Source organism: Chroicocephalus ridibundus, chromosome 1 (assembly GCF_963924245.1).
Source record: "Chroicocephalus ridibundus chromosome 1, bChrRid1.1, whole genome shotgun sequence".
In the NCBI taxonomy this organism is placed as follows: Eukaryota; Metazoa; Chordata; class Aves; order Charadriiformes; family Laridae; genus Chroicocephalus; species Chroicocephalus ridibundus.
In genome coordinates, this window is record NC_086284.1 from 92687749 (window position 1) to 92704588 (window position 16840).

The 16840-nt window shown below is 43.9% G+C and overlaps 1 protein-coding gene across 8 annotated transcripts in view; it reads right to left on the reverse strand.

Moving 5' to 3' along the window:
• Positions 1-3133: 3133 nt before the first annotated feature.
• The window catches only part of DMD (dystrophin), a 1176878-nt gene continuing 1163171 nt past the window's right edge, over positions 3134-16840 (reverse strand). For 5 of the 8 annotated variants that reach the window (XM_063343608.1, XM_063343600.1, XM_063343617.1 and 2 more), the window contains one exon: positions 3134-5631. In XM_063343608.1, the coding sequence (XP_063199678.1) occupies positions 5534-5631 (98 nt within the window). In that variant the 3' untranslated portion in view covers positions 3134-5533. Of the gene's footprint in view, positions 5632-11946; positions 11979-16840 lie in introns of all 8 variants that reach the window. The other 3 variants (XM_063343591.1, XM_063343650.1, XM_063343644.1) reach the window with 1 other exon arrangement.

The window sequence follows — 16840 nt, forward strand, 5'->3', positions numbered from 1 at the left end:
TTTCCGCCTATATGTGTGTGTGTACGCGTCTCTGTGTGTGTGCAAGAGAGGAAAAATCTTACAAGTAGTGCATTGCATATGTCAGCAAATAGGGAGAATTTGCTTGGATGCAGCTAGTAAAAAGCGTGTGCCAGCTATTAAATAACTGGTATATCCATTGTAATGCTCAGATAATTATAATATAAAGAAGCCCTTACACCTGGTAAACGATTGCCAAGCTGACTAATACGAGCCTTGGGTTGGCAAGCAGTAAGGATTTAGGCAACAGGCTGAAGCAGCAACTCTCTGTATTTGTGAAGCCCCACGGTTCACTTCTATAGCTACAAGATTTCCTTAAATTTCACCCCTCCCTTAACCACAAGTGCTTTTCTAACCAAGTTTTTGGCACTATGAGCTACTAAATATGCGCTGCAATCGTCTCCCTTAGCTGGTAAGCAGTATTACCAGCTTACAGGGATTCCTGTAGGGAAGTGTTATGTCTTAGTTGGTCTCAGCAGCCCCGTTTTTCTTGCACAGATTTATGGCACCTTCTAATGAGTTGATATGCTTGCTCTGAGCTGAAACGAATTCCCAGTGAAATCTTTGAGTGGAGCCTGAGTCCAGAAGGGGAAGATTTATTGGGTTTCAGCCTGACTGCATGTGTGTGCCCACGGGCAGCCGAAATGGGTCACAGACAGTGAAATGCCCCCGAGGGCTGGGACGTGCTGCTAACCCACCAGCGCGGGACTGGGCACCAGCCTGCTGCTCCTGCTGCTCCTGCACCTTCGTGAGGAGGAGTAAATCACGTCCTCCCAGTGGTGTCAATACTGCAGGGTGTCCCCCCTGCACAAAGTCGGGGCCGGGGCGGGGGAAGTGTGTGTGGGGGTGTAGTTGCAGGACACCGTGATGCAAAAGTGGCAGTGTGCGTAACGGCGCAGCTAAGCTTCAGAGCTAAAGCACTGCAAGCAGCCATTGCTGGTTGCGCGTGGGGAGGGTTGGAAACGCCCGTACTTCACACGGCGCTCTGCAGTGCTGCCTCTGCCACCTGTGCCCAGCCAGAGGCGGCTACGGATGCTCTGCAGCAGGCACCGCCATGAAGCGAATTACACACTTGTACCAGCAAGCCCAGGGCTGGGCTGGGTGGCACTAGCTGGGCTGAGAGGTGGTGGGCAGGGGCCGTGCAGCAGATGACCAGCACGTGCCATCCTCAGCCACAAAGGTTTGCCACCGTCATGGGAAGTGTGTGAGATGCATGGCCTTGGTGGGAAAGTTTGAGGGAGCCTCCCACCCCCCAGTACGGCTGAACTGGCTAGTAGGGCCTCAGGTTTTCCATCCATCCATCCATCCATCCATCCATCCATCCATCCATCCATCCATCTATCTATCTATCTATCTGTCTATCTATCTATCTATCTATCTATCTATCTATCTATCTATCTATCTATCTACCTACCTACCTACCTACCTACCTACCTACCTATCTAATTGAAAAGGTAGAGGAAAGACTGCGAAGTCTATGGGCAAAGGGCAGCTGCCAAAATTAAACAGAACTAGTCTTCAGAGAATCACAGCATAGTAGGGTTGGAAGGGACCTCTGGAGATCATCTAGTCCCACCCCCCGCTGCCAGAGCAGGTTCACCTAGAGCAGGTTGCACAGGAACATGTCCAGGCGGTTTTGGAATGTCTCCAGAGAGCAAAGGAAACACACTGAACAGGTGATATCCTTGTCCTTAAAATAAGGAGGATATTTAGCCTGAACATACATAAGGAAAACCCTGTAAAGAGCCAGTCAGAAATATCAGATTTTATAGACGGGGTGTTAGGAGTCATAAATGGTCGTGGGCGCGGGGCGATCAAAGCAGCTGGCCGGCGGGCTGCTGCACGCGTTGCCTTGGAGAGCTGCAGTACTCAGGGTAGCGGCTGCTCACCTACATTCTGCCAACCCAGCAGCACCCATCGGTGCGAGGCCTGTGAGAGGCGACGGCCAGCCCACAACGCGTGACCTGCAGCACCGGGGGTTGGATTTGCCTGTGGCAGCCCTAACTTCGTGGAGGGGAGTTGGGGCTCGCGTATGTGGTTTTGCCTCCTGCTCCTTCCAGCGCGTTGAAGGGACGAGGCAGCACGCCACTGCTCCTCTGCCTCGCTCGCGCGCCCTTTCGTGACATTCCAGTACATTTAGGCATTTAATAAGCCCACCCCGCAAGCTGCGTCCCTCTGGCTCACGGCCAGGCTTCAAACCCAACAGCGTCTCCTCACGCGCAACCAACTCCGGCGTTGGCGGTAGGGAGAAAGCTATCCTCCCTCTCGCTTAAGTGAATTAAACAGGAGTCGTCTTGTCACTGGTGGCTGCTGTGCTTTGTGGATTGTGTCATCTTCAGAGGAGACCTCAGTACAGCAAGGCACACACTGATTCACGTACGTAGGAGGGGATCCAGAGTAACTCCAGTCTGAGAGAGTGGATGTGGGATGCGTATTTATGTCCTCAAGTGAATGAAATGAGGAAATTCCCACTTCCCCCTCACGCTATTATCGAAATCATATACAAACACACACTGGTTTTGCCTTTTATTATTTTTCATTATGTTATTTCTACCACTGAAAGGTAGCTCAAAGACAGCATCATCACACAACTAGCGGAGCCTGGGTATTAAAACCTACGCGTGTTTCTCAGATATGAGACAGGATGAGCGTGATCAACCTCTCTGACAGGAACAGATGCTTCCCAAAGCCCAAAAGGAGAGGGTTTTGCTAGCATTACGCCTGGTGGCAAAGACGACCATCGAGTGCTGGATTCATCAGCAAGCATCAATCCCATCTGAAGCTCCCTTCTGCAACAAGGTAGAAACCATGGAGCTGGCAATCTCCAAAAAGCTCTGCGGAGCATTAAAACCAGGAGGTTCACAACCTCAATGGGGGAGAAAAACCCAAACCAAGGAGAGACATTTTACCTCTTCCAGCCAAATCCCGAATGCTGCCGCCGGCACCCTGACCACCACGGAGGTGTCTGAGGCACCGAGATGTCCCTAACAAGGGGGTTCGACAATACGGGGTGCTGGGCGCCCACCTAAGGCGAGGACTGACGGAGGGGAGATGTGCTGGGTGGCTGCTGAACCTCAATGACAAACACCGCACCTTTTATAACATAATTGCGTGCTTTATTGATATACACAGTAAAGCAGTATATAATACAATAGTAAGGCATATATTTGGTGAAATTTGATATGTTGTGAAAAAATGCGGTAAAACAGAAGTTTATAAAAATAATTAGTAAATGTTACAGTGTTGGTGTTAAAACACAATCAATATATTATGATATCCAAGTAATAAACCAGTACTGAGTAACAATGAAATAACATGCCATATGGTATTTATGTATTCAATTACACTGATTATGTTTTACAGTTTAATACTTTTTCATTATAAGGAATATGAAATAATTCCCAAATTATGCTTAAAAAAGCAGCGATAAAGCTTTCAACTTTTTAAATATTTTTTGACAGACTCACTCCAAAACTAAGATCTAGAAAGTAAAACAAACAAAACAAAACCCTGATGAAAACAACCGTGCAATCCATTTTTCCTCCATTTTTTTTTCTGAAGAGAAGGTTTAACGTATAAGGGGAAGAAAAAAAAAAGAAGAAACCCATCTCCTTCTCAGATCTTAATTTAAACCTTCTGATAAAAAAGACCATGAGAAATACCAAGGGTTCCTGTTGTAATAAAGTGTTAAAAAAGCTTTTTATTAGGAAAGCGGAGGTTTGGGGGGGATTGTACTTATTTTTTGTGAATGATTATCATTGTTGGCATTATTTAAACAATGAGACCTGGTCACACAATGGACACGTGGTGAAGATGTAACATTATCTGTACGTAATTGTCAGGAACACCACAAAACCAAAGTGAGGTAGAAATAGCATGACTAGCCATGTTCAATGTTAACTAGCATTCAAAATAAAATCTTTCCCAAGTTTAATTACACTTCATACAAGAAGAGGTAACAGATTTTTTTTTTTTACTCTTGCAATATAAAGTCGGATGGTGTGTTTCTACGTATTCTAAGGTAAAATTAAAAGCTGGTTAAGAAAATGAAGTGGTAAAGCTTTTGCTGACAGCACCTCATACCCAAACCTACCTCTCATGAGCTGCAGTCAAGCTGGCTAATCTGTTTTGCTATCGGTTCCTCTCTTTCTCACGTTATTGTTAATTCTGCGGGATTACTTGTAGAGAGAAATGGGGAAGGAGAAAGGACCAGGGCCTTTGTTTTGGTGATAAATATCACACGGAGCAGTGTGGCTACCTTCACCTGATGACCATACGCGCGCGAGAACAGCAGTAAACTCTTCTACAGCCTCTCCCAAAGGTTGCTCGCAGCGTTACAGCTCCTTGGGACCGGCTGCTGTAGCAGGCTGAGACACACATTGTGGAAAGCTCTGGTTTTATTTCCCAGAGGATGGAGGAGCTTCACGCTCATTAAGAATACTGGGAGCCGGAGAAGCGCAGACGCTCTGTGAGTAACCTACTTGTGCTTCGGGTCAGAAGCTGATCCCACAGGGGGTCAGGAGGGAACTTCTCCCTTTCTTCTCTCCTCTGCAGCAAAGGTGACACAAGCGGTGGCAGCGGGCGGGGGACAGCTGTACCCAACTCCCACTGAAGCACTGGCTGCGGCCAGCGGGGTACCGGACACTGAGGTCCAAAGGTTTAATCCGGTAAGGCAATTTCTATGTTCCTTTACTAATAGCATTCAGGAATTGAGTCAGCAGATGAAACGCTGGCACATAGGATGGTCATTCAATTCTTTCCTTTCCTTCTTTCCTCTGGGGTGGTTTTATTCATTTTTTTTTCATTACTTTTTTGCAGGCTCTGTCATGTAATGTGCTCTTTCATTTAGTTATTGCGAACTAGCTGTGAGATTCATGTCATTCTTAATTTTATTGGAAAGAGGTGACGTAACTACCTTCATCGGAAGTTCAGGACTTTTTGTTTTTTTAAAGCCAGCCCTAGTCAGACAAAACCAATGAGAAACATAAGTTCGCCATTTTGGTGTCGCTGCAGGAAATAATTCTTTTGTTTTTTTGATAGGCAAGGAAAAGAACACAGGACATGAATCTCTGATGCAGTTAGAGCTGAAATGATACTAAACAAATGCACTGCCTCAGTAATTTTTTTTGTGTTTTTTTTAAGGGGGTTTCTATAAACAATTATTTTTATAAAGCACACTTTAGTTTACAATCTTTCATTATAACTGTTATAAATTTTTTTTTAAACAACCCGAAATGCGTTCCATATAAAGAAATGGCAAGTTATTTAGCTATCAAGATTTTACATGTAGTTTTCTTATAATTTTTGTACAATTGCATAGACGTGTAAAACCTGCCATTGTTAACAAAACAGTAACAGACTTAGGAAACTACTGAAATCTACAGTATAGTACCACTACCCTTCACAAAAATATAGATTTTTTTTTTTTCTTGTAAACTCTTACAGTCTAATCCTCTTTGTAGTATGAATATTATAAAAACCATGCGGGATGCCTGAAGTTGTAAAACACATCTCGCTATTCTAACACCTTGTCGTCGGTCATCACTGTCACTAAGGTTTCCATCGCTCTTCCCAAGTCGTCTGCCATGTGGAAAAGGCTCCCTACATTGTGGCCTGAAAAAGAAAGTCAAGGAAGAGGAAATTAAACGATGAAGACACAGCAGCAGATCGGTAGGAACATTTTACAGAAAAGGCCAAGCACAGATCCATCGCTCCATGTGCCGCTTGCCGCCATCCCCAGTGGAATACACCGGAGAGTATCCTTTCCAGAAGTCTCCTGGATGATAATAACATGTTGTCGTCAGCAAAGTTGCCAGTTTTGCAGAACACTTAACAGCAATATTGGCCTGAATGGCTACGGTAAACTTTGTTGACAGTAAGCCAGCATGTTGCTGCATCATTACGAATGTTCACCAAAAGCAACAATTAAATCCATTGACATCACAGAAAAGTTTCCAACTGATGCTGCAAGTGTTTGACCATTCAACGTTCTATCGGGGAGAAAAACAGAAACAAACAGATCAGCAGTAATTAACTAAATCATTAAACCCAAGAGGTCCCAGCAGGATAACTGCACAGATAGCTAAAATGATGACCAAACTAAACGGCTGCAGTTTATTCAGTCGTTTCTAAAATATCCTTTGCTTTTCAGACAGCACTCCAGCAGAAACAAAGATGCCACAATTATCAAGCAACAGTGGTTCATTTGTGCATTTCTCCTCACCCATAACCACTGTAAAGCCCTAAAATGGTATAACCACAACACATGGCCCTCCTACATAATGATGAATAGCGATGAATAAATGCAGAGTACAGTTCTGGAGACGAAATCTGTAACTTCTCACACCCATTTTACCACCGCTGCAAATGGAAAGGAAAGGTAGCAATGCTGATCAGCAGTGAGAAATGGCTTCATCACAATTGGAGACTAAACCGACTTGAAGGTAGGGAGAGTAAATTGCCACAAGTTGCCCTTTTAGTCCCTCGGCCTGGTCTCCAGCTGCTGTTCAGAAGAGTGTGGGTCTCCTCCAAGTCCTGTGTCAGATTTGCAGCCCTCTGTGACTGTCTCAAATACCCTCTGGCATCTCAAATGACAGAGAGGTCATGGTTTAAACAGCTGAATCCCACCTGGAGTCTCCCTCCTGAAAAAACATGACTGGAGAGGGACTATGACAAGAGATCTAGGCACCCTACAAGATAAGCATCCAAACGAGGGCTGAGTGTTCAAGATTTCTTGCAAGGACAAGGAGGAACGAGCAGCCAGAAGGTCTTAAAACAAGCAGAAGGGAATTATACTCCACACAGCGCATAATTGTATTACTGAACTCATCGCCACAGGCTGATGTTGAGGCCAAACACATAAATGAGTTAAAAAAGAAGTTAGAAAATAATCACTGAAGAAAGATTTATTTACATGCAAAGAAGTGCATGTGACCTCCAACTCAAGAAGTCCCTATGCTGCAGAGTGCCAGCAACTGAAAGTATATAACGGGGGAAGTATTACTCAATAAAACTATATGCTGCTACGGCCAGAGGGCTTTGATTTACTCCCTGAGAGCAGCTGACAGAACGTCTGTCTGGAAAAACATGGGACACGCAACGCCATCTGCCCAGAACCCTGCTAACTGCTTTGCGTTAGCCTGGATGTTGAGTCCTTGCAGGTCCTTGAGGAAGAAGCACCCAAATGAAGAAAGGACATGACCAGGGTATCCAGAATAAACTTTCATGCAGTCTCTACCTGTAACGTGCTGGAGCCTGACTGTTACCATTGCCCACCTACACAGTGGGCGTCCCTCCTGACACAACTGTCTTCTCCAAAGACAGGAATGAACCTTCCCTGTGGGGCAAATCAAACTCACCATCCTCTTCCAAATGTTCAAATATCATGGAAGTCACGCACAGCTGACATTCCTACAGTACATGGGAGCTTGGAGTGACATTAGTTAATATTCATCAGCATTTATGGAATAAAAAAAAATGACCTGAGAAATAATCAGAGAAGTTTGTTTCTTCTGGAGAACTACTACCACCTTTCACTAGTAGAAAAGGTATTTTATTAGTATTTTAATTATTTAGTATTACTAAACACTAGTTTTTAAAGTTTTGGGGTTTTTTTTTGTTGTTTGTTTGCTGTTTTTTTTTTTTAAATGTAGCATTCATTACACAAAACTATGCTGTATCTAAATGGTAACTACTCAACAAGCTGCGTGTTCGATAGTGAGCTGTGCTGTGCGTGGCACAGTTTGCCAGGTATCAATATAAAGAAATACTTGGTTCTAATCTCATGACATTTTGCTAATTGCACTAATGCAGAGAGAAACAGAGGCATCAAGCAGCGATTTCATCCATAAATCATTAATGATAGCCATCCTATTCATCCTAAGCAAAAACTTGTAATTTGCTCATCAGCGCATCAAGTAACAGAGTATGACAAATTCCTGCCAAGTTCTGGTCAAAACGTAGCTTACTTTAAAGTAAATGTATGCTACCACATTTATTTTAGATGTAAGGGATAATCTCTTTTATTGGCATCATGCAGGCTGAAATCAATCCAGCAAATTACACCGTGGAAAGTGAAAATTTGATGAAGTCATACGAAAGCAAGAACATATTTTAGATGGGAGATGCTTATATACACAGCAAGGTAACTGCCACTGGTTCGCTCTACTTACCAGGGTGACCTGCAGCATCCCCACAAACATCCTGACCCTGCAAACTACTTTCAAGAAATCCCTAGGCTTTAAATACTCCTTTTCCTCCTCACCTGCAGCGACCCACAGACACGAGACAGGGCAGCGGTGAGAGTCGTAACTGGGCAGCCAGGCATGGGAGGCACTGCAGCCAGCGGGATCACCGTCTCTCGTTCCGATTTATTGAGATCTGTTGTTTCTAGAAACAACGATGGGACTGCAGGGCTCCTCAGGGACTACACCACCACTTAATCCCAGCTCGGGAAGAGCGATCACCCTTCCGTGGATTTAAAGCAACCCAAACTGCTATACCCCATCTTCAGAAAAAAATCAGGATTTGTTAATACTATTTTGTTCTGTCAGATACAGAGCTGTAAAGGTACCAAAGGCAAGATGGTTTTATAGGAACAATCTAGGTCTAGAAAGAATAACTTCAATCAAAAATACAGAAAAAAAGTCTTTCAGAAGTATGCCACAGTAGGTACAAACTGCTAAACTGGTCTGGCAACTAAAACACAGGCCAAGAAGACCTTATGCATCCAGGGATCACTAGGTATTCTTTTAACGCGTAACAATTACAGGAATGTCTGCTTTTTTTTTTTTTTCCTTTTCTCTTTTAATGGTTACCACATTTTTGAAATAACCATGCTTTGGATCTGCTCTCCCTCCACAAAAGCTGTGCAAAGGCAGGCTGGGGTTACTAAGGAGATACAACTCCCTCTCCCCCACACCATCCACACCGCCTTTCTAGCACAGGTCTTAATTTCCTCTGCAGAAAAGCTGAACAATCATGTGTCTTCTCCTGAGCCACCTGAGTTTACAGCTCAAAGCATGACCATAAACCACTGCTGACTGCAGTTTATGTTAATAGCTGGACTGTAAAGTGCAACAGTTTGGGGACCGCAGTCACTAGGGCAGTCATGGAATGGAAGGACAAGCCATAAGAATGGGCAACACAGCCGTCCTCCAGCCACTCAACTGGTGAACCCTCAGCTGGGCGTCACTGCACCGCCAGAAGGTTTTTCGCCTCTCTTGCAGATGGGAGTAATAGCTAGGTCAATCAAGACTGCGAATAGTCGAGAACAACGTATGCAATAATTTCCTGGAACTGTGTGTGCAATGAACGCACCCTCTTCTATAATGCCTGTTACCTAAATAAGAGCTCAAATTAGATGACTGCTTCTATATAGCTCTGCTGGTTCTATTGAATACTGCTTACTTGCCCTCTCTAAGACTGAAACGTAGGACATTGACATTCTTAATTAATGAGAAAAATACTGTCCTAAAAGGACTTAGAAAAATACAAATCATAGCTTTCCACTCATTATTATTCATATTTTAAAGGAATGCCACCAAAGGTGGCATTAATTCCATCCTTTCTTTCTTTCTTTCTTTCCTTTTTCTTTTTAAACATTAAAGCTGAAAAGTTTTCTCCATGCTTGAGGCACTGAAAGGTTGAAAGACGCTACTGTGTAAGAAAAAAACTAACACACACTTTGAAATGCAGCTTTGAAAAGCCCAAAATGGACATGGACAGTATTAACTTAAGACTTATAAAATGGAGGGAATATTAACACAGGTGCATTTGCCTTGAAAGCAGAACACACCTATTTCTGCAGACACTTAACTACATCACTTCTGGTCACACACAGAACGATGCGCTTCACATCTGCTGAATTTGCTTTAGAGGCTCTACTGGAATTAAGGCCCTTGGGTGAGGGCGCAGTAACTGAGTATCAATCTTGCACTACAGCCTGTCAAAGAAATAAACATGGAGCCTTCAGACTCCAAAGAGTGGATAGAAAGTAAATTAAGAAGCCCCAACACAATGCAGTGCCTTTTTTTGCAGCACAGCTTTCTAACCCTTCCCTGACAAAAGACAAATCCTTCTTGTTGGTGGCTTGGATTTCGATACCCTTATCCCTATAAAGTAATGCCATGAAATCCACGGGATTACACATGAAAACAATACCTAATGTGAGTAATGGGATCAAAACCTGGCCGGTGGGTTTAAAACCGCGTGAGCTGCCTTTGCACAAATGGATTCACACATAAAGCAAAAGCTTCTGTGCCTTAGCTCATACACTTCGTAGGCAAGCGGAGAATTGCGTTTTATATTCATTTCTGCAAGTCACCCAGCCCCCTGTGGAACCGTCAGCGAGCACAAATTCAACTGGAGAGCTGTGAGCGATTCACTGAAGAAGTCAACTTTTTTAGGGTTAAACTGCTGGAATCAGATCAGGTAGGACATGCCCGTTTTTCTAATTTTTAATTTTTTTTATTAATTGTATCAAATCTCGACTCAGCAGCAGAAGCTTTTTCCAAATAATATGCATAAATACGAACGAGGATACTGGAAATCAACAACCTGTTTTGCTGAGCCGGAGAAGAATTCTCAGACCGTATGGGCCGACAGCGTGCAGGGCTGAACACGAAATAATTTCCATAAAATTTCTGGACCGCTGCAGCCTGTTGGTGACATCCCAAGCACCCTTTTTTGACCCACACGAGAGGACCTGCCGTCTTGAGGCCAGACCTAACCTGCACGGATGATCTCACTCCTCGAAGTGGCTGGGCCAGTGCCAGCTCCCACAGCCGATGCAGAGAAGCCCGGTATTACAAGGCACTGCATTAGAACAAATCCTGGCTTTCCCAGGGTAGCCCGGCAGCGACTGGGGGTTCACAACAGCTCTGCTAAAAACCCCAGCGCAGTGTGTTTCCATGAGCACCCCCCTCTCGCCGCACCAGCAGAAGCCTGCGAAACGGGTTATCCTTTAATTCCTGCCTCATCCATGCCAAACATCAGCTGTTCGGGAAAGGTCATTTCACAGCTACTTGCAATTGCACTCAGGCAGTCTCTGAATATTTTATCTTTAATAATAATTTTCGCTAGGAATTCATCTTTCAAACATTGTAGCCGGTTGGCGAGTCAAGAGCAGCTTCACAGAGGAAAAATCAAGGCTCCCTGGAAATACTTTCGAAGGTGCTATGACAACACAGCGCAAAACGTTTTCCTCCGTTAACAAGAAGCGACGTACGAATTCTAAAATCTATTTTGCATCAAACCAACCATGTCCGAAGTGCACAGTGAAAACCATCGCCCATTTGCATTGCTGAACACAACACCGTGGATGGAGCTGGTGAATGTTAGTAGCATTCTTCATTCTGTAATAGTATATCAGGAAATTAAACCACCTGAATCTCTTATACCTCTCAACTCTCACTGTTCTAAGGAAAAAGAAAGAAACCCACCATTTCATAACTGGAGACGATGGCTGGTATATTGGCACATGTATATAAATTGTGAGTATGTAAGCAGAACGGCAGGAGACGTGGGTCTCCCTGTTGCGCTTACATACAAGAGCAACAGAACTTAAGTCAACGACTGCAGCACATTTGCCGGCCACATTTATCACCCAGAGGCTTAATTTCAACGCATTATCTTCTCCTCCCCTTTCCTCCGTTTCCACCCCTGGGAGGATGTAAGAAAATGCAGATCCCTGAGCTGACATCGTCTCCACTGAAAGTTGAGAGGTACGGCTGCTGTTAGAGCACACATGGGGAACGCACTCAGCAAAATCAAACAAAACTCAAAGCAAAATAAAACCACACACCCCCCCCGCCCCCCACGCCCTTCGCCAAACCCAAGCAAACCCGTGCTGCCGTCACACGCATGCTGGGCACAGAAAGCAAGCTGTGACAAACAGAAGCCATGGCAGTGAGCCTGCATCTCACTAACCTCTCTCACTGGCTTTCCAGAGGCATTTCTTCCTTTAGGAACAGAGAGAGGAAGTGGAAGAAATATCAGAAAAGAGAGGAAAAAAAACCACACGTGAATATATATTTTATACTGTAAGAGACACTTCAATTTCCATGTAGGAATTTAACACAAAATGACCGCATTTCTGCTTTAAACAAAGGCTGAAAGTGCACTGGAATCCACTGATGATTCCGAGCTGATTTATTCAAGAACAGTTCTTTAATCTGCAAAAACACTTGAGAAAACTACTAAAACCAACTTACAGGCCTTTCTGTTGAGCATAAGGATGGCACAGAAGATATGAAATCACATTCTGAACATCCAAATGTCCTCAATTTGAGTACTTCTACTAATCAGTATTAGTAGTAAAATCATGTTTCCCCAACGTCAAATTAATTCATCAAGAATGTTACATTTTATGATGGCCTACAAACATATATACAGGTATACATTCATATATAGACATATGCGTACACACACACACACATTTTACAGCTAGAGCTGTACACTGGAATATAACAGGCTCACGTGCAAGATAAATATATTCTGAAAAACGTTTCCAACAAGTTGATCTGCAAGCTTGGTAAAACTGAGCGGTCAGAGCGAGACGGGGAGAAAAAAATATTCAAGTAGTAGGGGAAAAAAGGGAAAGTATCTCATCACTTTCAAGTTGTACTGCCAAAACAGAGGAGTCATTAATGGGTTTAGCTGAGAGGATGTTCCTGACAAGCCTTCACGGAAGCCATACTTTGATCATACTGATTCTTCTCAAACACTTATCATAGCATACTTTTTTTTAAAAAAAGCAAGCCAGGGGTCAATCAACAGCAGAAACAATCCCCCACCCCGCTTCCCATCACAGAGCCAGCGACAATAAGATGCTTGCCACCTCCAGAAGCATTGTCTCACTGTCAGTGGTGTAGTACTGCATACACCAGTACAGCCAGACCTTGTAGCCTTAGGCAAGAGAGTCACTGCGGTAGATGGTGTTCAAAAATGAGGATGATCTTTTCCCCAGAGCTGCTGTAAATGATGTAATTGTAAATGACGTATGGGAAAATGGGGAGTGAGACAGATATATACAGGAGAACACACTGGTCAGCATAACAGTAACCTAATTGCTGTCAAGTTTTTTTTTCTAGGTATGGCAGCCTGCAAGGAGAAGGGAAGGAAGACAATAAATAGCTTTGCAGGTATTTTACGAGGAGCAGAACAAGGGTCAGCAACAGAGCAAAGCTGAACAGAGGTGGTAAAGGAGAGGAGGAGAGGGCTGAGGAAGTGAATGGCATCCCTGACCAACAAAGGTCAGAGCCACCGCTCAACTACCAACTCCAGAGCGGCAACAGAAACTGCCAGGACAACCTCTGAAGGGCCTGGACAGCAAAGGTTATGATTTACACAACAGAGGAAGTTTTACTCCCTTCCTCCCTCTCTCCCCAGTAGCACACTTACTTACTACTAGAAATGATAATAACAGGTCTGAAGTCATGTGGGTTTTTATTCTGGTCCTAAGGGGAGCCTTGACTCAGGTTACGTCTATACCGCATGTGCTGGTGGTGCACAGAGGTACCAGAGTGAGCTTGGTGGCGAGGAGAGGTGCAGCTTCAGTTCTAAGGGCTTCACTTTGCAGGCCTGCCTATCTCTCTAGAACTTACATGAGCACCTACACAGCCTGCAACCTCCTCCGGTGCTTTTATCAGGAGCTATGAATGCTAAAAGAAGTGCCTCCCAGGAGGGAAGAGGCGAACCTCTCACCAATATAAATCATGTAACAGAAAATCCTTGAAAATAAAGATATAAAGTCCATTGCATACTTCAGTCTTCTTCTGAGGAAGAGCCCCAAGGTTTAGATGAGCAGGTGGTCCACCTAAGGCCTCCAGAAACTGCAGCATGGTACAGCTGGATGTGCCGGAGTCCTGGGGCATGAATGAGATCCAGCAGAAGACAGTTTAGCTTGGGCCAAGAGGAGAGTAGGAACTGCCTACAGGCAAAATACTGGATCCTTTTGGAGGTCTGAAGAAATGTCTACCTGCCTGCACAAGCACCTAAAATTGCAGCTGCACAGTGTCTAATTTAAATACCTACATGAGACGGGCTGGATGCTGCTTGAAAACAAATGTATTTAAAGGTAACTGGGATAGCTCTGCGCCACGCGAAACAGCTGGTGAGTAATCAGCCCTAGAGTTTGTTAAATGCAACAAAGAGTAGCACTACTACAGTAACAGCTAATTTCTTTTGGAGGAAGATTAAAAAAGGTTTAATGGATTTTACTTTATTTTCTTCTTTGCATATGAATGAATGCGTGTCTCTAAGTTTTCAGGCAAGGAGTATGGTTTGGCATAAATTGCAGAGGAAGACGATTGTCTGTATTGCCGCAGCTCTGAAAATTTGTATTCTGTAAGGCATCAAAACACTGATACACAATCCATGGGTGCCTAATTATCTATTATTCCCGCTCAAATCAAGATTTCCTGCCCTTACAAAACAGAAGAGCCTGTCTTTCTTTTTCTTTTTTGGAAATCTACATGGAATTGTATCACAGGCAAAGGTACAGAGAGAGTGATGAAATCAAACCTGAAAGCAGAGGCACCAATAAAAACTTCATGCATCTATGCAGATTCAGCTCAAAGCGGAGATCACAAAGCACCTACCGCACTGGCCCTCTCACTGACCTCAGGAGAGGCACGGGCTGCGGAGGGAAAAGATCTGGATCTGCAAACAGCTTTTTTTCTTAGAAATCACAAAAGATCTAATCCTCCCCATCACTACCCCAGCAGAAATCTTCAGAGAAGCTCAGCTGCTTCCGTACTGTTGGGCCACAGAGGAGCGACAAGGGATCTCACTCATCTGAGCCCACTGATGTGGGAGGTAGGACTGTAGCGCAGGGAAGGGGATACGGTCCAGAAGAGGCCAGGGTAGTTCAACTGGAAGAGTATTTATAGAATACTCTACAGTACAATAACTCCAGGGTACTCCTCCACTGATTCAGTAATGTGTGAAAAGTCTGCGTTGTAAGACACTTTACTGTCAGAAGAGGAGAAACTGCATTATTTGCAGTGCTGAAAGTTGCTAGTTCCACTTAGGACATTAGTCCCATTCAGGACAGGGCCTGGCTGATGCAAGAGTGAGAGGAGAGGATGTGCCTGGTGTGTTTTTATGTGACTGAGATAAAAATAAAACAAAACTTACCAAAGATGGTGCTATTCTTAGTGGCATTTATTTATTGCAGTGGGGTTTTGTAATTTCACTGCACAAGACAACATCTGTATTAAGCAATACTATGTTAAACAGTAACAGTGAGTACTGACCCCTCTCCAAATGTTTTCATGGGATATCATGGCCTCTTAGCTCTAGTAAGCCATCCCGGTCTCATTTCTAAAAACTTCTTGGCTCCCACTTCCTCATTACCCGCCAGCGAGGGCTCTGCATTGAGAGCCCGGGAAGCTCTCTCGGTAACTTCAGTTAGTTCAAGAACTTCTGCCCCTAAATTCCTCTCTAAGCTTCATTCATAGAGAGCATTTGCCACAAAACCACAACCGCAAAACACAGCCTGGTCCACCACGACATCCACCTGAGGCGGTGGAACTTGTTTGCCCTCTGTGCTGCAGAAGCGGTGAATTCGGCTTTAAAAATACTGGCCTGCCAATCTTACTTTCTAGCTGTGAACCAATTCCCCGGAGATTTAGTAGCTTGGGCACAAATACAGCGTGAAAATGTTTTCCTCTGTGGCCCATTATCAAGCAGGGTCAAATAAACCACTGAGGTGGTATTTAATGGTAGATTTCCACTAAATGTCAGACCTCTGGCTTTGACATCTGTTTTGAGTTAGCACAGCAGCTGTTTGAAGCAGCTGCAGCAGTTGTGAATTTGCTGGCAGCAGCAAAGTAAAAGAGGAATGGATGGGAAACCTTGTAGATTAAAAGGAGAGAAAAATTCCTTAAGGACAGCAATCATCAGGTATTCAGCAGAATTTCCCTCTCCAGAAACGAAACAGCTTTCGGCACCAACAGTCCCCTGTGCAAGGAGCATGGAGGTCTCCTTAGGAAATGCCAAGAACTGCCAAAAGGTTAAATTGAAGGAACCAAAAAAACCTACAAAAGGTATGCAGTAACACAACTTATTGCATCTGAGATCTGCTTATGAAGGTCTATGACATGATTTGTTTGACACATGCTTCTGTAAAATACATTCAAAATGATGCTATGAAGCCTTGATGCCCTTTTAAAAACAACACTATGCAGCAAAAGCTTGGAAAGTATCATAATAAGAACGAATCTATCTGGTGCCAGGTGAGTGGCAATTAATCACTACTACATTTTACTGCTTTGTTTCAGAAGTCCAAAATTAAGAGCTACTGCTTGCTTTAGAAAACTATTTCCCAACCTGAGCAAATCTTACTCTTCAGATGCTTTTGATGATATTTAGACTGAATATTTTGGTTTTAGTTTGGATCCTGTGATGTTCAGCTATGCATTTGTGCACCCAAGCACAGACATTCAGTCCTCTTTGCTCTTCAGTGCTTATACAGCTCTGAGCTTTTCTCATGAACCAAGGCCTTCAGAGTCCAGTTCGCTCTTGTCGTGTTTTTCCGCGCTCCTCCAAGTTATCATTATCCTAATGGCAACAGGATACCCAGAATTATGTCTGTGATTCAAAAGTCATATCGCTCTCTATGCTGTGACATGCTGGAGCTGGACATTTAGCTTGAAATTTAACGTGCTTATTTTTACAGGCCACAAAGGAAACCCACATTTAATGTCCTGCCAGTAACTTCCCAAGCGTTTTAATACATCCCTAGATTTCCTCAATTGATTCCACGTAGAATTTTCAGGTTATTTGTATCGATGTTTGTCCCTTCCTGGATTTAATTTTG